This window comes from Tympanuchus pallidicinctus, unplaced genomic scaffold (genome assembly GCF_026119805.1).
Source record: "Tympanuchus pallidicinctus isolate F22 unplaced genomic scaffold, pur_lepc_1.0 scaffold16, whole genome shotgun sequence".
In the NCBI taxonomy this organism is placed as follows: Eukaryota; Metazoa; Chordata; class Aves; order Galliformes; family Phasianidae; genus Tympanuchus; species Tympanuchus pallidicinctus.
The window spans coordinates 28,533,023-28,558,383 of record NW_026294679.1 but is presented as its reverse complement, the minus strand read 5'-3'; the positions used below and the strand labels follow the sequence as shown (position 1 = coordinate 28,558,383).

General features: G+C 36.6%; 1 protein-coding gene across 3 annotated transcripts in view; it reads left to right on the top strand.

Moving 5' to 3' along the window:
* Positions 1 to 25,361, top strand: part of GRID1 (glutamate ionotropic receptor delta type subunit 1) — a 511,185-nt gene that overhangs the window by 438,947 nt on the left and 46,877 nt on the right. For all 3 annotated transcript variants that reach the window (XM_052677974.1, XM_052677976.1, XM_052677975.1), the window contains exons 9-12: positions 20,128 to 20,229; positions 21,637 to 21,834; positions 24,021 to 24,345; positions 25,062 to 25,200. In XM_052677974.1, coding sequence (XP_052533934.1) covers positions 20,128 to 20,229; positions 21,637 to 21,834; positions 24,021 to 24,345; positions 25,062 to 25,200 — 764 coding nt within the window. The remainder of the gene's footprint in view (positions 1 to 20,127; positions 20,230 to 21,636; positions 21,835 to 24,020; positions 24,346 to 25,061; positions 25,201 to 25,361) is intronic.

Here is a 25,361-nt window from a genome sequence, read left to right as displayed (position 1 = left end):
CTAAATTACAATGTCAGTGCTAATGTTTTAGATAAAAAAGTTAGTCATATTTGAAAATATGACCTCTAATTCTAAGAAATTAGGAAAGAAAGAAAATAAGCAGAAGTAGCATAGCTGTAATGTATCTGCCTTTCTCTTTTGTGCATTTATTCTGCAATAATAAATTGAGATTATATAATATAAATCAAAAGCATACTTGCAGCTGTTAATGTTTGATATTGTATCATTTGGAATTCTGCTTGCTCTGCTTGAGAGAAATGATTGTATTACAATACAGTATTCTTATAAAGTAATTTTAGATTAGTTACATTATGATATCTGCGGAATGGTGAAAGAAAAAAGACTTGAATAAGTCCTTATTAGATAGCTATTCAGAGATACAGACAATAATGTTCTGCTGTTCCATTTAAGGGTGCTCTGGGAGGAGCAAACAAATTTTCAGCTCTTCAAAGTATGTTATTTGGGTGATCAGTCTGTCAGTACTTTAGCACTAAGTGATGCTTGTTGTGAATGCAAAGCAAAAAGCTTCATGTTCCTGCTTGCTTGCCCTCTCTTCTGAGCAGTGGCGTTTTTACTCAGTCCTTACGACCCTTCGTCTTCTCCTACCTCTCTCTGTTATCTCCTGCTCTTTTGTGTTTTGCCTTAGCAGTTCTGTTCTCTTCCTCTCAACTTTGTGTGCCATTGCTCTTTGAGATTCAAAACTACCTTGTTCATCAGTGAGGAGACAAATAGTAATAGTATTAGGTTGCTTCTTTGTAGACTTTATGTTCAGTATGTTTTGTAGAAAATCTAGGCAGTGTATGTTAGAAACAGTAAGTTCTGTGCTGTAATAGTAGATAGATTGGCTTCAGCCTTGTTCTGCATATATGGATGTGATTCCTAACCTTAAGTCATCGGTTAAAGTGAAAATAGAATTAAATGAAAACCAGCCTGGAAGTTTTGGATGAGGCATCTGAGGCATCTGTCTCTATGAGGCCTATTGAGTCACTTGCAGTGTTTATGGGCTTCAAAAACAAGAACAGTGATAGAAAGATATTTTTCTTCTTTTCATTATCATATTCCTCAGCTTAGAAAAATGAAATAAAAAATCTTGCATGCTTCTACTTAAAACGTTCCAGAAAAGAATATTTTGTACATCCTACATTCTCCAACAAATATTTCTTTCATAGCTCTGTCCAGAGTAAGAGAAGATGATACTTTCTTTTAATCTGCTTTTTTGCTTTAAGCAAAATCATAAGGGCTGATTAGTTTGTGCAGGTGTGAGTACGTTGCACTTCAGCATTGCCAGGCTTTTTTCTTCAGCCACAGCGACTAGAGAGTTCCTCTCTAAAATTAGAAATGTGATGGTCATATATGACTCCAGCATCTGCAGACTTCAAAACTCTTAATCAGATTTATTGGCAACATTGCTGTTAATATTCACAACCTAACTTATAAACCCACTAACTTTATTGTGATACATGAGCTGAATGACTGCCAGTACTTGACGCCAAATCTATAGTCTTCAGTCTTATTTTGCTACATTACGTTGGCCAATTAAAAGAAAATGGTAGGCTTTCTGAACAAATTCCTGTTTTACCTATAAGATAGCAGGCAAGTGGTGTGTAGATTTGCACAAACTGCCCAAAATGTGTTCTGCCATGACTTTTTATTCAGTTCCAATATTATACAGTATTAAGTGCCGGTCATCCTAACAAACACTCAGGTTTCCGTGGAATCTCACCTGCAGAAGCTCAGTTTCCAACATTTTCAGTTGTACAAATGAACCTTGCTGTTGTTTAAAAGGACTAAGCTTTGATACCTCAGGGAGCCAAATAAATCATGGATACTGAACAAAAACTTTTAATGCACTATTTAGAAAAATCATACCAATAAAAAAAATCAACTGTTGTTGTAGCCGGTTGGCAGATTTTCATTGGAATGCATTTCCAATGGAGATATTTGATGAGGAAAGCAATTATTGTAATGGAAAAAAAATAATTAAAAAAAAAAGCAGAAAGAACGCAGTTTTGAACTGTTTTAATAATGAACTGTCTTCCATTATAGGTCACGTTTTCTCATGCAATCCTGAGGGACTGCAGGGCTTTGCAGAAATTTATTTTGTTGTGCTTTAGCTCATAATGTGCTTTACCTTATAATGTACTTTAGCTACTGATCCATAGGAAGTAATTAAGGACTAGGATTGCAATGAATAGAAAACAATAGGAAAATGTGTTTTAATACTGGAATAGGTGAGATTTGCAAAGGATTTTTCTGAGAATAACACTTCGTCAGGATATTTTGTTTGAATTGATGCTGTCTAGTGTTTTGATGCTGTCCAACTTAGATTTCTCAGCTCCACATCTCATTTCAGGGGAAAATCAACCTATATTTCTCCTTCAAGAGTAGTTCCAGTTTTTGCTCAACTCTAATCCTCATTCAACCCAATCCTCATTGAAAACTTACCTAAATTAGCATGATATTTCATGGATTGTTTCTTGAGAGGTGAACAATCTTGTAGAGGAAAGGTGTTACCTACATGGTAGATTTGGTTCTACAGCAGCTGTATTTTCAGAGGAGTAATAGAAGGAAAAGGCACCAATAGTGGATATGGTGAAGTATTTTTGCTGGGTTTCTGTTGCCATACAAGAGGTCCTGTGCAGCACAGGTAACTCATTACTCTGGGAGCGTTCTAATTCAGGAGCACTTCACTACTGAACAACTATAAGAAGGGAAGCTGTAGTAAAGAGTGCATTTGGGATCTTGGTTATTATAAATTGCATTCTTTGATATCTCATTTAGAACTGGGAACTAAAATGATGTTAGAAGGCTCAGAGGATTAATTCTTCCTGAACAATAGACTGTCACTGATCACTCTGTAAAGTAATTATGCCAAATTTAATTATAAAACAAGCACAATGTATGATAGTCATAGTGTGCCCAAAAGAGAGTTTGAAAAAGTGCCTCACAAGCATATGGACCAGCTCTGGGAGCACAGTGGCAAATTAGGCATGTTGAAATTGAGTACAACTTAATATCAGGCTTAGTTAATTAAAGGTTTAGGGCTGTGTGGGGTGGTTTCTGCCTGGCACACTTTGCTTTTTGATATGATCAGCATAATGGAACAACCTAACTTTTCCCTCACCGTTTTATAGATTCTGTCAAGACTCCTTAGAGCTTGCAGTATCGTTAATGTATTTATATGGATATGTATTTATATGGGGGGTAGAAGGTAAAGCCAGCATTAATCAAGTGGTTGCAAGTTGCTCTTTCAGTATTATCAATCCTTGTTGTGTTTTCCCCCATAAAAACCTAAGGCTCTTACTTTACCGTTTCAGGATTCTCTCCTCATCCAACTCCATGTTGGATTTGGGCTAATTGTAGAAATAACATTAATTAGAAGATACAGAGCTGGCAGGCTCAATCAAATTTAAATTGTCATTAAGGTGCTTGGTGAGAACCTTTTACAGGGGAACACAAAAGCTGTGTGAGACATACATAAACAAAATGAGTATAATAATGAAAACAAGAACAAGATGCAAGTTGGGAAAATTGTTCCATAGCCGGAATGACACGGTACAGTGAGCCCAAGCTGAAGTTTGTAGTGCATTTGTGCTTATGTTGTTTCAGGGCAAATATCTAGGGAGAAAGCTAACAAGATCTGGAATGTGGGCATCAGGAGTAATGAAGTACGAGTGGTGGTAATGAGAGGTATATGCACCTGTGGTTCGTATTGGAGCACAGGATATTCTATAAAAAGCAATAAAGATGTTTGGGATCATAGGTCAGAAGCAGTGGAATGAGTGCGGTTCTGCAGAGATTACCAGGTTTGCACTCACAGCAGGGGTCAATTTAGCTTTACGTTTCAATGGAAAAAGTTAAAAATAGACATTCATGAAGACTAGGAAAGCTAGTCCAATATAATGTGTCTTCTTTTCCCTTACTTCTTTTGTCTCTTTGTATATACAAATGTCTTTATGTTATCTAGGAAATATGCCAACAGTATGAGTCTGGTTAGTCTTTCTAGTAGTAGCTACAAACAACTGAGTTACACTGAATAAATTCCAGTATATGTAGGGGTTGGTGCCAGAACATACCTGCATTTTCACTCTCCCCTTCTTCACTATCCTGAAATACTGCAGTTGAGAATTGTTCTTCAGTAGAACTAGTGAAGCTATTTAAATAAAAAACATGAGACAGTTGTCTTCTGTTTTCCTCCACTGCAGAACATTCTGTTTTCCAGGTCACCTTTGCAGGAGTGTGGTATTTACAAGGAAGGTGTTTAAAAAGAAATGTTAATTACTCTGTGTTTGGTTATTTTGCTTCACAGTGTGATATAAATATTCACCTGAAGCACATTAATATGCAGCTTTCTTTAGTAATTTGCATCATCATTGATATGTTTTCAGATCCTAAACCATACCTGCCATAGATGGGAAGAATATCAGTTTGTTTTATTGAAGAATATTGAATGAGAAATCCGGCATGAATTGTAAGGTCAGCAGTTTTCACAGCATCCACTAGGTGACATGTCTATGAAGAAATGTGTGTTGATGTGGTTGGCTGCTTATCAGGACAGCAGTGATGTGCAGGTGACTGGCACTGTCTGATGCGATTGCTCATCTTTTAGCTTTGTGAGACTCCTTAACCAAAAGTTTGTGACATATTCATATGCAGCCCATTATGGAAATAAGCCTAGTGCTTTTTGAGAGTTTCTATGCATACATGCAGCCTCTACAATGTTGCCAATCCAGTGAAAACTGAAGTCCTGGTGAAAGTTACTGCGATCAGATTTATTCATACTAACAGCAAAATTCTACTTGTTGAGAGGTCCAGTATTCTTTCCCCTAGGTAATGTGGTACCAATTCAAGCCCTGGAGAATTTGGTAGAAATAAAATGCAGTGAAATTTCTCAAGGGAAAAGCAGTTAGCTTGTTTAAAACTCTGTGAAAATGAATTGAGAATATGAAGATTAAAAACAAAACAAAACACAAATTTGGTATGTTGGCCTCCAGCACGACAGTGATATTTAGTGCTGGAAGGCAATTTAAACTTAGCTGTGTTTTAGCAGCATTCTTACTAGTGGAAACTGCACACACTTCATTACATACAAATACACATCTGCATGTGTCGTATGTAGACATGTATGATACATGTGCATAATGCTAACTGCATGTTTCCTTAAGGGGAGATGAAAAGGTGTTGTTTATAACAACCCTAGGTGAATATAGAGAGGGATATATTTTTAAAGGAGGTCATAGTTTATTCAGTTAAGACTTGGATGCCTGTGATACTGTGCAGGGTGAAGGTGAAGTCCTCTGCTGGCAGAGCTGTATGTAATCAGAATCTCCCTTTTGAAGGACCAGAAGAGACTTGTCACATCGGGGATGCTGTGCCTGTGACCTGGGTACTCAGTCCAGCTGGGCAGCCAGGTTTTTCAGCATGTTTTGGATGAGAAACATTGAAATCTTTTTCCCTTCCTGCACTCCAAGACTGAGTGTTTTTGCAGGTACCAGCCTGACAGCCCTCAGTACAGGAGTCTTCCTTGTGCCTCTGAGCAGTGAACAGACGTGTCTGTCATGGTCTGAGCTGTCAGTTCTGGAAGGACCTCAGCTGTCAGAGTTTCTTCTCCATCCTTGACAGTGTCCATTTTGTATGCTCATGTGAGCACAGGTTGTCAGCTAACTATGACCTTGGGAACGCTATTCAGCAGCATTGTATTAGCATCATCTGGGTGGATATGGTGTTGGGATTTGTCACCTGATATTCATACATCAGCCCCAGTAGTTGCTGCATTTTGAAATCTTTCAGCTAGTAGTGTTTTAGCTGCTCAATGCAGCCCCTTCTAGCTCCATAGCAGGCAAATTTCCACTCAAGTATAATGAGCCACTAAGTTGATGGACAGCCAGAAGATTGTAGGGCCTTGAAAGGCCCTACCATTAGTGCTTGTCCTAAGCCTGTTCCAAAGCAGCTGGGAATGTTGTGCCATGGAGATGTGGACAACAGCTGATAATTATTAACACACTGTTAATTTTGTTTCTTTTTCATCTGATTTGTGAGCAAGTTCCATAGCCTTTAGAAATTCAGGGTTCTGCAAGGGAATTCTGTGAGTTACAAAAAAATCCATGTTGGTGGAATGTATGTAGAAGCATGATGTGCTTTATGCAGACAGAAAAGCAAACGACAGAGATGCTGGAAATTCAGCAACTGCTGCCAATTACCCTTAGTTTTACGAGGAAATGCCAATGTCCAAATACCAGCAAACTATTTTACACTGAGCCAAATGAAAGGAAGGAGGTCATTGTTAGCTCATAGCTTTCAGCGTTGTGTACAATACCTTTTGCTTAGTCAAGGAAAAGGCTTTAGGGAGAGTTCCCAACTAATTCAATGGAGTGTTTTATCACCTCTTTCTTCTAAAGCTTCTTTTCCCGAGGAGCATTACATAATTCTGCATTTTATTGTGGATATAGTAGTAAGAATTTATTTTCAATTTTCTAAGTATATCTTATCTAAATACATTCAGTTTCTATTGGCAAGTGACATTTGCTCTCCTCTTGCCTTGTTCAGCTGTGTCTGCATTTTAGTAATGAAATGCAGGTTAAAGAAAAAGCAGGTTTTTGAGGCAGCTCTTTTCAGTTCATTTTAGAGTTAAGATTTCTGCATCACAACACTGGTTTTCCAATTTTTATGGGATGATTTTGGCCACCCTTTATTGTTAGGTTTGTTTTTTTTGTGTGTGTTCCCCCCATACTCCTATGTAAAAGTTATCTGGAAGAACAGAGGAAGAAAAAGTGACTGTGAGCTGCCTCTGTATGAGGCTGTAGCTCCTTATCTCAGGAAATAGATTAAGAATGGGAGCGTGGCTAGGTGTTTATGAAATGAAGAGATGAAAAGAGAAAATGGGAACAAGTATTCATTTTTTTCTCTTAGTAGAATCTAGAGGATGCTTAATAAAATGAACAGACAGACAGCTTACAATGAATGTGAAGGTACATTTTCATACACTGTGTACTTATGGTTTGAAGTTCATTGCTGCAGAATGTGTGGAAGAGAGAAGTTTAAATGGACTCAGAAGACCTTAGGAAAATGAATGTCTGATAGGTCTGTTGAGGTAATAGTCTTTATATTGCATTAAGGAAGGATTTCTCACACTTAGAATTTCATGAGAGAGAATACTGATATTTTCCTTAAATGTATAAATGACTGGATAACAATCACCATAGCAACGAAAAGAATATCAGGTTAAAGCAGTAAGGAAGGGTTTTAACAAATGTAATGCATGTAGTTTTTTCCCCTTCAAATACATTTGCAGTAGCTCTTTATCATATTTCTGCATCCGTATTTCATAGCTTTGCACATTTCACCCCCAGTGCTGCATACCAGCATCCTGCTGCTTGTTGCTGCAAAGATCCTTGCCTCACAGTGGCAAGGAGCCATTTGCACTGTGGGAAGAGATCATCTACAGTGGTCAGCTTGCACCTGGCCTGGGGATGTTCCCAGAGTGTTGCTGCCTTGTCCCTATGGGCAGCCTTGGGCAGTGTGGCCTTTAGGCCAGGGCAGAGTCCAGCTGGCACAGAGAGTTGGGGCTGCTGCTGCCTGCAGCTTTCAATGAGGATGAGGGTAAAGCATAAATAGTTTCTTCTTTCAATTAGTTTTGACCAATCAAAATGTTTTTCTCAACAATTTGCGACATCATAAATCAAAGCATCGAGTGTAATATTAAATAAGCTTTGGAGTAGTTGCATAAAATTATTGAGTCCTTGTGAACACAATGTAGAGCTTTCCTAATAAATCTTCTTAGAGATAGGTGTGTTTGTTATTTTTTTTAAGCTATGATAGGAAATCTGAAAGGCAAGTCTTTAAGCACTACAGATAGTACAGGCTGGCTTTCTTACATACTCTTATTTCTTACCTTTGACTATTTGATTGTAATAATCACATTCTTTCTAGAGATGAAGTTTTTTGGGTATGTGTTACCTAGTGGAGCTGAGGAAAGGTATATATTACTATAATCTTTCTTACGTATCTTATGTGCACAGTCTGTTGTTGCATAAAATTGCTCAGAAGTTCTGGACTTCCAGCTAAAAAGTCTTCCAAGCATTTTGAAGTGGGGAAAAATAAAGGACAACAAAAGCTTTGTGAGCAAAATATTTGTGAGTACTAACATTAGAAAAATATTTTCCAGCGATACCATAGATTCTTTTTGGAGAGTAATCAAATATCAGCTGAGTGTTGTTACAGACCTTGTGAGTACTTAGCAAGTGCTGTATAGATTTTATAAATTATGCTATCTGTGGATGCAGTGTTTGTATATTGTTTGTTCATTTTCTTTGTGACTGAGTTGATTTCCTTTGCTTCACAAAACCTGCTTTATATATGTAACAAAACCAATGGAAGATAACGTTTTTGAAAGCATTCTGAGTAGAGCTTGATGTTAATGAAAACCATTAAAAGTACATAATAATAGAAAAGAAAATTCATACATTACTTAAGGCTATCTTTTTTTTTTTTTTTTCTTCTGTTTCTTGTTACCAAGCATGAAGTTACATCTTTTTCTGTAGTTAATGTCTTTGTTTTTTAGGAGGTAAATGCCTGTGAATTGTGAAAGCCATTCTGTATCATGTTCTGTGAGGAGCAAGGAAAGAGAGACATGTAGAAAAGATCAAAATAAAGGAAGATCCATTAAAAACCTAACTCTTTAGTTTAATACAGGAATTTTCAGTACTCTATGGATAGTGGTCTAGATTGTGCTACCTATAACCAGAGCAGGTCAAAATTCACTTAAACTGTTTGCCAGGGAAACTTTAGCACTTACAGTGTTTAACTGTATCTCCAGAGAAGTAGAAAAAAATGTCATAGAACATTGCTTTTTAAATGCTTTCTTTCTTTCTTTCTTTCTTTCTTTCTTTTTTTTTTTTTGAAAATCCATCTGTGATTTTGACTTCTCTGTGTCAAGAATTTAAAATTTGTTGTGTAAATTATGTTTATAAATCCACGCCTTTTAAATGAAAATATGAATAGGATAAATTTCTTCTAGAACACTGTCCTTTATGATCTCAGAGCTGCCACCAAAATTTCATTGTGTGGTTAGATAATAGCATGGGTAGTAAAATGATATAAGAAATGTATACAAATTTAACGGAAAATGTTGGTGAATCTCAAATTTTTAATTGAAAATTTTTGTTAAAAATAATTTTTCAAGCAAAAATATTCCTGAAGTTGTAGAGCTTTTGAAAAGCACTTGGAGTTAAAGAAAGGAGCATTTTTTAATACACAGTTGACAAGCCAGCTCACCAGGTCATATAAAAAATGGGCTGAATTTTTCTTTCATCCTGAGATGACTCAGAACCATCAACCAGAATCAGAAAGTGAATTCATGATGGCCAAGCTTCTGTAGCTGGTAGAATCATACCATGATCTCTTTATCGTTTGACAAAAGGCTATGAAAAGTTTGACTGTTCAAACTGCCCAAATGTAGGTGTCCTTTAAAGGCGTAGTCGAATTCAAAAGCACTCTACTCAGATACTATCCAAAAACCCAACAATAAACTGCAAAAACAGCAGATATTTTGACATTCCCAACTGTAGTGTATCAATTAAATGCATAAATGTGGAGCTCACATGTAGAACGACTGCAAATGATATCAAGCTCTGATGGTTTGCCAGCAAATGCATCATCTCTTGCTCTCCCTGGCCAGTAAAAATTTCAGTGAATCACTAAGGCTGGATATTACACTGCAGAGAACAGGAGAACATATATAAATCAACACAAATTGTTCTGTTACATCCAAATTTGCTGTGTATTTTTTTGTTTGTTTATGAAACAGTCTACTGTGGTCACTGTTGCATAGATGAGGGTAGTTCTGCTCTCAAAAGCTGGTAACCTCCAACCAAAAATCATTTGGAGGCTTTGAAAAGAGTCCACAAGTAATTAGTAATAGCATAAGGAATTGGTTCTGGTTTGTCCAAAACCAGCTACTCTTGAACACCCTGACGTTTCTTTCAGCATTTAACATTTGACAACAGTGTTTAGAGTATCCTTGGACTCCAGCACTCACCGTCTCTCATTTGACAGCAGTTTTGTTTGTTTTTTAAACTGCAAGAGGAAGATGAGGTGATTGGTTTGTCTTTCAAATAGTCAAGCAAGTGGCAAGATGATCCTGCTGTTAAGCAAGTCACTTTTAACATCTGTTGTGGCCTTTAAACATCTATTAGTCTAACTTTTATGATTACTTACCAACGTTAATTTTAGAGGCATGGTTGTTGATATCAATTGGTAATTAGCAGCGCCTCTGGGAAGCGCCTGATTCAGCAGTATCTTAGGCACTCACAATTAGTTTATTAAACCCTTAAAAAAATTGTGATGCTACACACATCTTGTGCTATAACAGTGCTACCATCTGATTCAACAACAACATCGCTATGTTATTGACTACTGTTATATCCAGAAACCCAGAGGAGCAGGAAGAGTGCAGATGAACAGGGGTGGAGGTTATCTGCATGCTTTGCAGGAGAAAAGCAGTAGGATCCTAGAAGAAAATAGTTCCTGTTCATTTTCAACATATCTTTCCCTGCATTTTGATTTTGTGCATGGGAAATGAAATGCAGACATTTGGGGACAGAATGGTACTTGCTGGCACTCTGGACAGGTGCTATCAAAGGATAATATTCTTATTGTTATCATCACTGTTATGATTGCTTCATTTAATGCTATGTCTTTTCCAATACCTGTGTTGCTGCAGTGTCCCCCTACTCATTTCTTCTATTTACTATCATCACCATGTTGTCACTGTTCCTTCAACTACTATTAATTGAAGTAATTCCCTCTACCAGAGTTGAAGATGGTTTATTTATAGTTCTATATAATGCAAACCGTGAAGTTAGATTTATCTTCTTATTGTCTATCAGCTCCTTTTTTCCACTTCTGCAGGTCTGCTGTCCTGTACCATTCTGTTCAGATTTGGTGCAGAAGAATGTAGATGTTTCTCTGTGTTACATAAATGATCAAATATGCTCACTAGCTGTCAGAACATGGGAAGAGGACCAATGCTGAATTGGTATCATTGCTCTTTCAGTGACTTCCTGGCTCAAAAATGTCTCATTCTGCCTATTAATGGAGCAAGATCTGATTTTGGCAGAAAGATAATATTAATAATTTATCTTTTACCATAACATTAATTTTGATGTACAGGGAATATAAAATATAAAGTATGTGATTCTGAACCATTCCAAGGGATTATGAGAAGCCTTTTACTGGGTCAATAAAAGCTGTAGATTTACAGACAACTACTACTTCAGTTCTGCATGAAACTCCTCACTCACTGTTCTGCAAATAGCTACTGTATAAACAAATACGTTTACATCTTAGTTTCCTTAATATCAGTAGCGTAAGGCATTATGAGCCTAATCTTCATTTATGTAATAGAGCTCTGTTAGGTATAAAGTAGTTGGCTTTTAATAATGTGGCCATTTCATTAAACTAAACTGAGCTATGGCTCATAAAAATATAAAGGGAACCACTGCCTTTCACTTCCGAATATTTTATATTCTCTGGTATGAAGAACCATAAAAATAGTGCAACAAGGTACTGCTGAGTTATGCCAGGTAAGGTCAAAGTTGTTGATTGCAATGCATAGCTGAATTTGTAGAGCAAGAGCTGAATAAATACTTTCACTCAAGCTTCTAGAGAATTAAGAATATTAATGCTGAAATGCCTCTACCAAAGCCTCTGACTGTGTAGTCTTTGGTGTTCCTAAAATACCTTCCCAGTTCTAGGTTAGGTGTTGTAGTCTTTCCCTCTTGGTTTTCCCTATCTCTTAAGCATCACTTACTGTAAATGACATAGACTCCTTATTCTATACTCTAACTGTTCTCTGTTTAATAGCGATTTAATGCTGTATTTGATATTGCATGTGAAAAAAATGTGTTTCTGATTCTAATTTGTGTTTTTAATGTAATTTTCTTCTCATTTGGTTTAAGCCCTTTGAATTACTTTAGAATTGTCAGCTTGTTATTATGCAGCTTCTTACTGGAGTGTATTTTGTTCACACAATTGGAGATTTGTGTTCTCTTAAATCTTAAATAAGAAAGCCATGGGACAATCCATGTAGGTGGTGATTCAGTTAACGCATCTCTTCTCTCTTAATTGTGAACCTGTTCCCTTACGTGGTTTGAAGGGCATTATGCTGCTGCAAGGGCAGCCTTCATGTGTCATCTTGCTCCCAGACATTTCGCTCAGAAGCACTCATATGTCTGTTTCCTTACACGTGTCAGTTCAAGTCAACTGCTCTTTCCTATTCAAATCCCTCCTTCAGTGTTCTTGAGCTTTCTTTGTTTTCTGTTCTAGTTTATGCTCAATTTACTTTATATAAGAGAAACTCTTAGGCTTCTTTTGTATTATGTACATTTGCTAAGCTAAAGTACATCTGTAAGTAATTGTAAGGCTGGGGCCTCAAATAGCTCCTATGCACTTTTTTGCATAATTGCTCCCTATCTGCTTCATCGTTCCAGTAGCAGTGAATGATTTTTTTTACTGGGTATGAAAATATTTGAGACTTTCAAAAATTTAGGGATTACGCCACTCCTCAAAAAGCATGAACGAATGCCTTTGTGAATAATAAAGATCTGGCCATGCTAGTATTTAAGATGGTGATCAATCCACTCACCTGAGTGCTGATAAATTGATGTGATCCCAGGCTAAATCTTGTACTATTGGATACAAATCAACTGGCTCTACACTTAAGTATGTCCTCATAACTGTTGGCTGGGATCTGAATTCTCAGAATTCAGGTTCAGAATTCTATGCAATGTGGACTTGATTCAGATATCTCTGGTGAATTCAGCAACCACCAGGCTATCAGGCTGCTCTTTGATTTTTTTCGTACATGTGCTTACTCATATCCATGATGCACCAAAGGCTTCCCATGAAAAATTATTTTGTTGAAAGGGCAGAGCTTGTGTGGGTATTTTTTTGTCCGTTTCTCTTTTTGCAGTCTACATCAAGAATGAAAGAATGATTCCAGGAACTGGATCGGATTTCACATGAAAGAGCTTCTGTGGTTTATTTGAACACAACAGCAGTAGTTCTGTTGTCTTATATGCAGTGTTGCTTCTAATTTTTCCAACTAGTCATCATTAGCTTAGATATTTGCAGTTGCTTCTTTTACGCTTCTTATGCTGACCGTCCACTCCAGTAGTTATCCCCTTCTTCCTTTTCTTCCAGCATGCCTAAATTCTGTTTGGACAGATGCTCAATGCTCTATTAAGATTGCATGTTTCTCTCAGCTATGTTGTGACTGCTCTCTGTGCAGCATATGCCACGAGACGCGTGGAGTCCCAAATCACACTTTTGCCACTGTGCAACTACAAGCTTGTCATCCATTTGCAGCTCACTTTCACCCTGCAGAATTTTTTTAACATCAATTGCCATTTTTTCAATAGATGAATCTCTGCTTCACATTTCTTTCTTTTTAAATGATGTTTACTTCAAGTCAAAGCAAAATGGATAGCGCTGTTTTGTTTCTAGATTTGTTCTGCTCCCATTTATTTTTACTTCTAGTCTGACATATTTACGGTGTTTTCCAGTTTTGAGATACTATTTGCATTTTAGAAAATTTGGTTTTAGCAGTTTGCTATTTCTTGTTCCAGATCATTAATAAAGATATAAGATAAACAAATTATTAATACCGACTTATGCTAAGCTACCTCAAAACATTTCTAATCATCTTCATATATCGTTCTTTGTTGCTACTTAGAAGCTAATTTATAAATCATGTGATACTGTTCTTGTTTCAGGGAATGAATTACAATTTTCTTAGCTGAGTTTTAGCAAGACTCTATATGAAACAGAACTGAAATCCACTTACAAGTTTGTCACATTTTCATTTCTGTTACCTATTATTTTTGCTTTCAAAAAAGCAAACAAATTTTTCCAGAATGCTGTGTTCATCATAAGATATTACTGCCGAATGCTCATCTTCCTATTATTCTCTAGAGATGTTTTATTTTAATTTATATAGCACACTACACGTACAAAACACTGAAACTAGAATAAGCTGTGTTCTTCCAGAAGACCTCGGATGCTTAAAGGCCTATTAAAGCAGCAACGCATATCACTATGCTTCAGAGTTCCACAGAGAAAGCCAGGGTCCTTCAATGGGATGGTCAGCCCTTTGCTAATCCTCTATTTTTTTCTGTAGAGGGCTTACTGTCTCAGGATGGTCCTGTTTGCTGAAGTATTGGGAATGAGAGAAAGTAGCTTTCCATGATCTCCCTGCCATGCTCTGAACTTTTACTATGCAGCTACAATCCTTCTGTGGCCCTACAATGACAAATTGATTGTTCTGAGTGTTAAAAAGGGTGTGATAAAAATTTCATCCAAAAGACTGAGATTTTCTGTATTGCTTAAGTCTTGGTTCGCAATCCTCTGCTTCATAATTTTGGTATGTTTTGGAATTCTCCGTGGCTTTATGGCTGTGAGTGTGCAGATATTCTCAGCATATCCCAAGGGCTTTCAGTCAATATATCCTTGTACACCTGTGATGCAAGTTTTTGATTATGGATGTTATCTTAGAATTAAACTCAAATATTTGGCTTAGATATTAGTTTTCCAGAGATACAGAAATGTCTATTGGATCTTTGGAAATGTCAGCAAATTAAGTAATTTTTCAAGAGCCTTAACATGCGTCAACATTTTGAAGTACATATTATTTATATCTACATTTTAAAAAACGTAAATAATTAAATCTTGTAGTAGTACATGCAATTTCAGAGAGTTGTTTAACTTCCTTGTTTCTCAGTTTAGATACTTACGGTTTCTAATGTGCAATGATACCTCGATGACCAAATCTACTACTTCCAGACTTCACAATAAGACATTTTGTGTGATTACAGAATTTGTCACAAACTGATTATTTTCCTATCTAATGTACATGCATTCTAACAATTCCACAATATGTTTAGAAGCAGGCTGTGTCTTTAGTATAAACAAATGCAGAATATCAAAATAGAATAGAATAAATATCTACACCTTGGTGACTTGCAGTTATTACACTGCAAAGATAGGGTTATGCTAGAACACAGAATACTACCTTGAATCAGTTTGATTGCTGTTCTTGTCCACGTTCTTATAGTTAATAATGCTTGTGCTTCAGAATAGAGGTTTTTGAATATTCTTTATAATATGTAGCCGTTATAGAAAAGTGTTGTATCAAATTTGCTTGTAAGAGTGTCAATACCTTTATATTTTCCTAATCCTATTTTATGTAATTACAGATTATACAAATACACAGTTCAAAAAGATGTTTAATTTTTCTTAGTTATGATTCCGTATTTCACATGAAAAATTTTTGCAAGGCTACTCCAGTCATGGAGAAGGAAAAGATGTTCCAGGAAGTCCTGTCTGATCCTTAGAAAGTTTGTTGTATAAATCCTATTAGTATCTTGCTGTGAATGATACTGAATGACAGCAAATCTCTAGATTACAGATACAGTGCATTTAAAAAGATTCCTTGGATAAAATGTAAATATTTGTTCTACTTACTTTTTAAATTGAGTTCTTTTTCTTCCAGTAGAATTGCAACATAGGAGTGTCCAATTTATTCAGTTAATTTATTAGGCCACTGCCTTATTTTATTTGCCTGTAAACTTTAATTGTTTGTATTGATTTGGTATTTTTTTATTATTTCAATTGTTGTCTTTATTTGAAGTCTGCTTTTATAACATTAAATATATTTTTGTAAGTTCTTAGTCAGAAGTTCCAATGTGCCAAATATATGAATATGGTACAAGGACAACATATTTGATTTAAATTATGTTGAAGTTTAAGAAAATGTTGCCAGTGACTTGAAATCCATTTCAGTTCAACATTAATCTAAAAGCATTGTCATGTTGTGAGAGGCACTAATTAATTTATTTAATTTCATAGCCACAATGGCTTTCATATAGACAGTATAATTTGGGTTGATAAAGGTGTCACTATCTCAGGGCATGAGAACGGACTGCCTTGTTCTCTCTCTTCCATTTCTCTCTGTTAGAAGTTCTTGAGGTTTCAAGGCAGGGATTCCCAAGTCTAATTTGTTTGGATGGTGTACCTTTAGCTCCAAAGTCACCAGACAGAAGTTTTCAGTTTTTTGTGAAGGTAAAAGAGGCAGGCTCTGGTTTGATGCCCTCTCAAACACTACTGTAAATGTGCTTAAAAGAATTTTTTTATACTTCTTTTGGGAGTCACATTTTCCTTGAAAAGTAGAGGAAGCGTCTAGGATGTCATACTTAAAATGGAGGTAGCTAGCAGTGACATGCAGTATTTATGCATTTATAAACAGCAACTACTTCATCATAAACTTATACAATGTAAATGGTCTTCTGCGCTATTGTGAGATAAACATTAAATATTCACTTTTTATGCTAATGCAAGTTTTCAGCTATATTTCCTACCAGTTTAGGATAAATGACATCTCCGCTTATTTGGGCATTAGACAAATTTCCCATAGTCCAGTGGTTTGAGCACTCACAGCAGAGTTAGGAAAACTAAATTCAAGTTACTTTTCAAGGAGTATGTAATTATGGTGCAGCATGAAAATACACATTTTTCAGACAAACACCTACCTGTGTGACAAATCATATAGTTTTTCATCAGTTTCATCTCCTAAATGAGGAAGCACACAGGCTCTCAATCTAATTGATTACGATCAAAGGAGGTAGTAAATCTTGCAAATCTGTGTTAAGTGCATGCAACTTTGCTTTATTTGAGCAAATGGATTGTCTGCCTCATTATGCTGATGAGGGTCTTCACGCTTCTGTGCAGTTGTTTCTGATGTTGTCTGGTGTAAGTTTACCATGCCATCTCAGTATGATTTCCCCTGGGGAACTAAGCTCAAGTAAGGGTTGGGCAGCCAGGTGCTGCATCATTAACAGTGTCATGAAACTCTGCTGTAGAAATTGGCTTATAATTTATCAGTGGAAACTCAGGAAACCTGAAATTATATTTATGTCAGGTCTTCTTTGAAGGTCCTGACAGGTGTCAGTACTTTTCAGGAAAAAATCCCCCAGGTTCATGAGACACATGGATGACATCCTTTATCATTTTATATTCCCAGGTTTTCTGGCCATGCAGTTATTTCACTTTGGTGTTGAGGAAGCGTGTTTGGACCTATATATATGGTTTTGGTTATGGTTTTGGTGGCTTGAACATAATGTTAAAATTTGGAATTTCTCTATTTGTTTTTGTTGAAAACGCAGTAAATATTGATAAAGATCAGAATCTTGTCTTGAGTCAGAATTTTCCAAGAAATTACACTTTTGACTGAAATTCACCTTTATTTCTTCTGGTTTGTCTTTAGAGGGTGATTGACCTTCTAATGTATGGTTAGAACTGTAAGATTGCAGTTCTAAGAGCAATATGGCTCTTTCAGAAAGAGAAGTTAGATAGGTTTAAATTGAAAAGCTTTACTGAAGTAGTTGCTTTCAAATCCTAAACTCTTAAAACCCAGTAACTTGAGAGTCAAAGAACAAAACAAAACCAGAACACTCAGAGTGCCATTAAATGTACTTTCCAGACACCACTAATTTTTGAATTACATCCTGGAAGTGCTGACTTTGCAGGTAGTTTGTGATAATCAGATCTTAAAGTTGTGCAACTCCTACCAGCTGATGTTCTATGACCTTTGGTTCCAGGTCCTGGTAGGAACGTGGTGCATATTTCTACTAAGAGTGAAACTCCAATGGTCTTAACAAATAATGGCAGTACTCATCGTGTTTAACAGTGCTGGAAATTAGTTTCTCAGGCACTGATCTTGATAGGTCAGCTGCCACAAATTGGTATACATATCTGTAAATGCATCGGTGCCATAAATAAAATTCTGTCTGCAATAAGTGGAAGCACAAATTGGCACACTTCTAAGTAAGTGAAATGTTCTGAAGCACAAAGATATTAAGGGGAAAAATCTCTAATGGAAAAGGATTTCCTCATGTTCCATCTATCAAATTTATCTGCATCATTTGCCTTTTAGAGACTGGAAAAATTGTTTTTCTGTACAGAACACCATGGAGTTCTGTGCTGATACACTGTGAAATATGCTTCTCTTCCTTGCACCTATCTCTACTGCATAAAAAGAGAAAACTTTGGTTTCGAATGAAAGAAAAAGACTTAGAGTCTTGCAATAGTGTGTTTCCATTTCCTTTTAAGAATTCTTATTTTAATACAAAATGCAAAATATAGGGTATTCAAATAGTTTGCCTAATACGAAGTCAAATATAGTTTATGAAGGGGAAAGGAACAACAGAAGAAATTGATGTCAGTCCACCTGTGCTGAAGTAATCAATTTATTTTACTTTCCATTCTTGAATAAGTAGTGATTGTCTATAGATTGCGTAAGCCATTTTTGCTGAAACTTTCTCTGTGTCTTCACCATTATTGTATAGAACAGTCCAAGAAAGCTTAGATAGTTCAACGTTCTTTAATGATTTGAGAGAATATGTTTACCACATGCACTTAGATTGGTATTTGTTGAACCATACTGATTCTTTGCAGCTGGCAAATTGGTTAATTTTGTGTAGCAATAGAAAAAGCTAAGAAACACGTGAGGCCATATTTCAGAGCAAGCATCTGAATTTGAATTTAAGATATACAATGGCTATAAGTATCTACCCATATTGCGGAGTATTCATTATAACTCCAAACTTACATCACAGGGAGGGGTTTCAATCTGAGATAACTCAGCTTTCGGGCGTGTCATTAGGAAGCTTATGATTAGTCATTTATTTTCCTCTTCTATCCCTCAAGTCAGCTGGGTAAAAGGAGGTATAACTTTAGTTCTTTTCTTACCTGCGTCTCAACTGGAAGATTTAGAGACTATAGAGTAATTGTATAATAAATAATAATAAATCTACCTCTGTGGTAGACATGACAGCTGAGTCATCACTGATTGTCCTGTTCTTTTCTACATCCCTGTTTATCACTTCAGTGCAACAAAACAAAAAGAAAACTATACAGATCTCTCCTGTCACAGTGTATTTGTTGGTTTGACTTTTGAGGCTTTAGGATATGACTAAAGTCATAGAAATAAATCGTGTAGGACATCTAGCCATAGGCAATTTCAGCAAAATAAGTTCTTTCCAAGTAGATTTTGACTTGCTACATGAAAATTAGCTTCTGGCAGGAAGAAGGCACATTTCACATATCTTGGACTAAGTTAAATATCTACAGGGCATGCCTTCAGCTAACAGCACTGCCTCCTATGTGAACGCAGTATTGGTGTTTAAGAGTACAGCTGGATTTAAGAGTACTATGGATTCTTTTTCGAGTTAAAAGGAGTGTCTGATTTCTGCTGCCACTGAAGAACGTATTCAGTTGAATAATGCAAGGGTCACTTAAGATTGACTTTTCTGTTGAACCTCTTTCCAGAAAAAGCACTAAAATTGATTTTGAGGTGATAAATTTAATTGAAAAATAAAATATTGACGTGTCATGTTCTATGGAGGTATCATGAAAATACATGTCTTGCATATAGCAAATGCACATAGTACCTACAGAGGTTATCAAATATTTGATGATGGGAGCTTGGGAACTTGAGAGGCTGTCATTGTTTTACTGATGAGGTAGAAGTAGGGCAAGAAGAGATAAAATAGAACTTAATATAGAATTTGAAGACAACCCGAAATAGAAGGCATTTTGCCTCCACAGAATCTGTGTCAAGATTTTATAACCACCAGTGAACAAGAACATCATGCAGCAGGAAAAGAGGTTGGTCTTTGATGAACTCTAGAAAATGATTTAAAAAGTAGGGGAAGATCTGATGTGAGAGAGGAGTATGGGATATTGAGACTGTAGAGATAATCCTAAGGACTGTCAGGCAATATAAACTTACTGTGGAGGGAAAAGTCATATCATAGTAATCTAGATGAAGTAATATGACAAGTACTCTAGATAATAAAGCAATTTTATTACAGACATTAATGAAAATACATTCACACAAAAGATTAGTTTCTGTTCTCTAAATCTCACCAATTCTGATTCTGCACTTAAAAAACTCACTTCTCTTATCCTGTATGTTAGTTCTGGATTCAATCAAGCAGCTGTTAAATGTTTATGTAAGTGCTGAAGGATTTCTGCCTACCAGTGTTTCAGACTCACTGCACTTTCTTCTTCTAGTTGGCAACGTGGGACTCTGAAAAAGGACTGAATGGTAGCCTGCAAGAACGACGTCTGGGAAGTGATTTACAAGGACTGACACTCAAAGTGGTGACTGTCTTGGTATGATCCTATTTGAGTTCAGGAAACAAAATGCTCAAAATAAAAAGGTTGTGACTGAGTATTCTGGGCAATTCCTTCAGTATTTTTCCCTATCATTTTCAATTTTGTATTTTTGGATGATCAGTTACATAAGCAAGGAGCATAGATGATGGCCTTATGTTATTTTATGTGAATCTATGCACTGTCAGAGATGTACAGTATTGGCTTGTTTGCTTATGCTGTTTTTCTGCATTCAAGTTCATACTGCACACAGAACTACCACAAGACCTGAGTACTCAGGGCTGCACTTCAGATATGCAGTTTCCAGCATTTAATGGATTTTTAAGATCAGGTGGGCCAATTACAATAATCTGATCTTGGCTTTTGTGCACTGCAGGCTATAAAATTTAAGTGTTTCTTCCATCAAATTCATAACTTCTTGTGGATAAACTGTCTTTGAAAAGAGTGGTATGCTGAGTGGTATACTGATACCGAGTGATAGCAGAGCTCCTATTAGTTGAATGCTAAATTATGGACAAATCAAGACAAGAATGCATTCCTGTCTAAAATATTGTAGTTCCCAGATTGAAGAATGTGATATCTTTGTGATTTTGTTTTTCTTCTTTTTAATCATGGTACAAATAGGAAGTAATGTGCGAGATCATTAAAGAAATCACTCCAGCTTTCTTTCCACAGTTAGTTGATAGGCAAGGTTATGGTATAACATGCAGAGGAGGTTGTCAGTACCACACCACAAATGCAGACAACTGCAGAGGAATACAGCCAACAGCCTCAGCATTGCCTCTCAGGAGAGCAGATTCCCATTTCTGACAGAAAGTGTACAAAAAACTGCTGCATTCCTTGGTCTCAAAATATACTTCAATATAAAATATGCCAGCAAACAGCACCTCTGAAAGATCTTCCTATTTCAAAATTTTAAATATTTAAAAAACCAACAATTTTAGCATCTGCTTTACTTACTCCTGGATAAAAGATTACTCATTGTCTATCAAAGATTACTTTCTAAATCTGATATGATCTGAGTTGGAGAGCTGTAATGTTCCTAAGACTCATATGCTTAATACCTGTTTTCTAGGCAGTTAGTTGAAACATTAGCCAGTGAAGAGACAGGTATTCCAGAGAGCAATTCATCCTGCAGATGCCAGGAGGAAGTTAAGATCTTCTGGGGTCTCTGCCTCTTCTCGTGAACTGTGTAAAATCGAGGACCGTGGATGGGACAGCTCCTGAAGCAATGGTGTCTGGCAGGGATGCCTGTGAGTGTCCCACCCAGCCTACAGATTTTTCCTCAGGATGTTCTGAAATCTGTGCTAAGTTGTCCAGAATTAACTCAGAATAAAATGATTTTGCTAAAAACGTAAACTGAAAAAATTGTTTCGAGTATCAGCTGAGACAGTGTTTTGTTCTCAGGAAGAACCTTTTGTGATGGTGGCAGAGAACATACTTGGGCAACCAAAACGTTACAAAGGATTTTCCATTGATGTCCTGGATGCACTGGCCAAGAATCTGGGCTTCAAATATGAGATATATCAAGCTCCTGATGGGAAATATGGACACCAGCTTCAGAATGGCTCCTGGAATGGCATGATTGGAGAACTTATTAACAAGGTATGTAGAGAAGAAGCTATATTTGGGGGAAAAATAGAAAAAAAACAACAACTCTGCAGAGTAGGATGTCAAGACTCTGGAAAGGGATTGCTGAAATTCTCCCCTTCCTCCATTGCAAATTACAGGAGGTGGAATTGGGATCAAAGAGCTAGTACAGAACACTTCTGAGTTTTGGGTGTTTTGACTGTGGTCTGAACTATGTATTTTAAAACTATAGTAACTATAGAGTCTGTTGTTCTATTTACCCCCAACTATTATCAATGTACATTATATAAATGTAAGTCTGTTTCTATAGATGCCAGTATAAAAAGAAAGCGATTTTCTGTGTGTGTGAATGAATAAGTACAGAAAGTACGTCTTTTTAACATATGAATATCCATGGAGCACTGGAACAGGCCGCCTAGGGAGGTTGTGGAGTCCCCTTCTCTGGAGATGTTCAAGACCTGCCTGGATGCCTACCTGTGCGACCTGCTGTAGGGAACCTGCTTTGGCAGGGGGGTTGGACTCGATGATCTCTGGAGGTCCCTTCCAACCCCTACAATTCTGTGATTCTGTGAATTAACTTTTTTTTTTGTCGCTATGTATTTGCTACATTGCTTTAAAGTATGACTTTCTTTGTGTCACTTTATGGCAGTGTGTTTCCTAATGATCAACTGTTTGACTCCAAAGCAGGAGAAGTATCCCAAATAATATATGCTTTAAATAATTTTTTTTAAGGACTAGAATTCTAAACTGAGTTTGAGATTATTCATTTATTTAAAATAAAGGGGAAAATATTTTCTTATTTAATTCAAGTCTTACAAATCAAGAATAAATGAATTAAACTTCATTAAGTAAGTGGGAAAAGTCCAGGAGAGTCAAATTAGAATGTATTTTGTTTGCATTCTCACTGTCTGACACATGAAAAATGTTAATCAAGAAAAAGAATCAAAGGAGTTAATATTCTGTGTTACTGCCCTTTGTAGAAAAGATTACTCTTCTGCACTAGAGTTGTTACTGGGAATAAAGGCTTTCTCGTTATCTAGTAAGTAGGCGTCTCAGTGTCTGGTAAGTAGATGCTTAGGAAGAAATAGAAGCAATTAAAGCGCTATCAAATGTGTGTATGATAATGGAATAATCTTGGTGGCAGCTAGGAAAAGTAAAGGATTTTAGACTTATTTTGCATTGATGTAAGGTATTTGACTTTCAGTCTAGTAAGAAATCCTGTGAAAATTCTTCAGAAATTGCGTACTTTCAGGTAACGTTATTTATAGTGGTATTTCTGCTACTAGCTTTTCCACCAGCTCAAAAGGAGAATTCCTTAACCTAATATTTACTTTCCTAACAAAGCACAGAGATAGGAAACAGAAAGTATGTTTTTTTTTGTTTGTTTTTTGCTTTTTGTTTTTTTTTTTTTGGTAGAAAACTGTTTTGAGATGAAAAAATAGGCAAAATCTAATAGCAGCTCTTAAAAGCTTTGGGGATCTTATTTATTAAACACTTCTCTTTCATTGAATTTGCGTAATCTTAAAGGTCCTTCTGTATATAAATCCTGCTCATTTTAAATATTGAGCTCAGAGCAGGAGCTGATTTGCTTTTGCGCATTCTTACAGTTCTTAATTTTTGCAAGCACTTTATTCATTGTAAAAAACAACAGGACCTCCACCCAGAGATGTCATATGAAATCCCTTCATGAATACGGGAAGTTGCCAAGACTGCGGGGATAACAATGAACTGTAGCTCTTCACAACTTGCTACCAAGTGCACAAGCTAAATAAATTTTGTATGGAGGAGTAAGGAATTTTTTAAAGTAATCTTGTGGTGATAATAGAGTAAAAGGAGCATTGATACAACTGTGAGGTCTGTGTGACTGATGTTTCATTTTTACTTTTTGCAGTGCACTGAGTTAATATGGTTTCAAGTTTTAGACATTGTTTTGAAAATGAGTGAGACTTAAAGGTTAAATAAAAGGCAAGCATTCCAGACACTTCTTGTTCTGCAGTGCTTTGGCAATTTACATTTCACTTTTCTGCTTTAAACCAATGCAATTAACATTTGAATGATGAAACTGATTTATTGCAAGTTGTCTTAAAATGTTAGGTTTTAGAAGTGCATGGAGCCGCTTGCTTTTTGAAAAACTCCTGAAAGGAGTATAGCAGAATTCATGGTTACTGAAGGAGATCTGACCTGTTGCCTTTGTCTCACAGAGAGCAGATCTAGCGATTTCTGCCATCACTATAACACCTGAACGAGAGAGCGTTGTGGACTTCAGCAAGCGGTACATGGACTATTCAGTGGGGATCTTGATCAAGAAGCCTGAAGAGAAAATCAACATCTTCTCTCTCTTTGCTCCTTTTGACTTTGCGGTGTGGGCTTGTATTGCTGCTGCCATCCCTATAGTTGGTGTCCTGATATTTGTCTTGAACCGGATCCAGGCAGTCAGGGCGCAGAATGCCTCCCAGTCAAGCCCCTCTGCCTCCTCCACCCTGCACAGTGCCATCTGGGTTGTGTACGGCGCTTTTGTTCAGCAAGGTATTCAGTCTGATAGATGAAGTGTTCTGCCTTGGATAGAGCATTTCATGATATGTTAGTCTTGACCAGAATGTTCTCAAGATGAAAGATAAGTTTTATATGAGGAGGTAATATGTTTTGTTAGCCGAAATAATGGGAGAATAGTTGAGCTTTAGGGTGTGTGTTCTACTTCTCTATTTCTCAGAAGGTCTGATAAAATGAATCTCAACAGACTTTTCCACTTTGTGAAAATGATTATTTGGTAAATAAACCGCAGAGCTGCTTGATGTGACATTACAATACCACTCAGCAACTGGCAGCTTTTCTAATTATTTAAATCTGATTTTAGAAATTCGTGTGTTTTTGAACTCATGTGAGACAGTTTATCTTTCTGTCATTTAAAACCAATAGTAAGGTGTTCTAAACACTCTCATGATTTAATTTCTGCATATTAGTAGTACTTCAGCATAAAACTTTACTTATGTAGAATGTTATTTATGTTCTCTAGGTTTGATCCTGAATAATGCCTGAGGGAAACATTTTGAAATACCATTTTCTAGAAGAGTATCCAGGGCAAGATGTTAACTATCTGTCTTAGTGGAAGTAGCTCTTAGCTCACAGAAAAAGGGTGGTCTGAAAGCACAAATGCAGATGGGTTACTTCAACGAAGTTGAACACAGTAGGACGTACAGGGTAAAAGCTCCTGATGCACCTTTATTTTCCTTGTTTGCTTTCAGGGGGTGAATCTACTGTCAATTCTGTGGCTATGCGCATTGTGATGGGAAGCTGGTGGCTCTTCACCCTTATCGTGTGCTCATCCTACACAGCAAACTTAGCAGCATTTCTCACAGTATCAAGGATGGATAATCCTATAAGGTAAGAACCTCTTCTTAACATGAAGCTGGAAACCTGGATTTCACAGAAATGTTTTATCCATTTGAGCAGTCATTCTTGCAAGAAGGAGATAGCTTTCTAATAAAATAATAGTCCTCGTATTTGTGACTGCTTCTCTCTTCTACCCTCCCTGCTCTTCATTG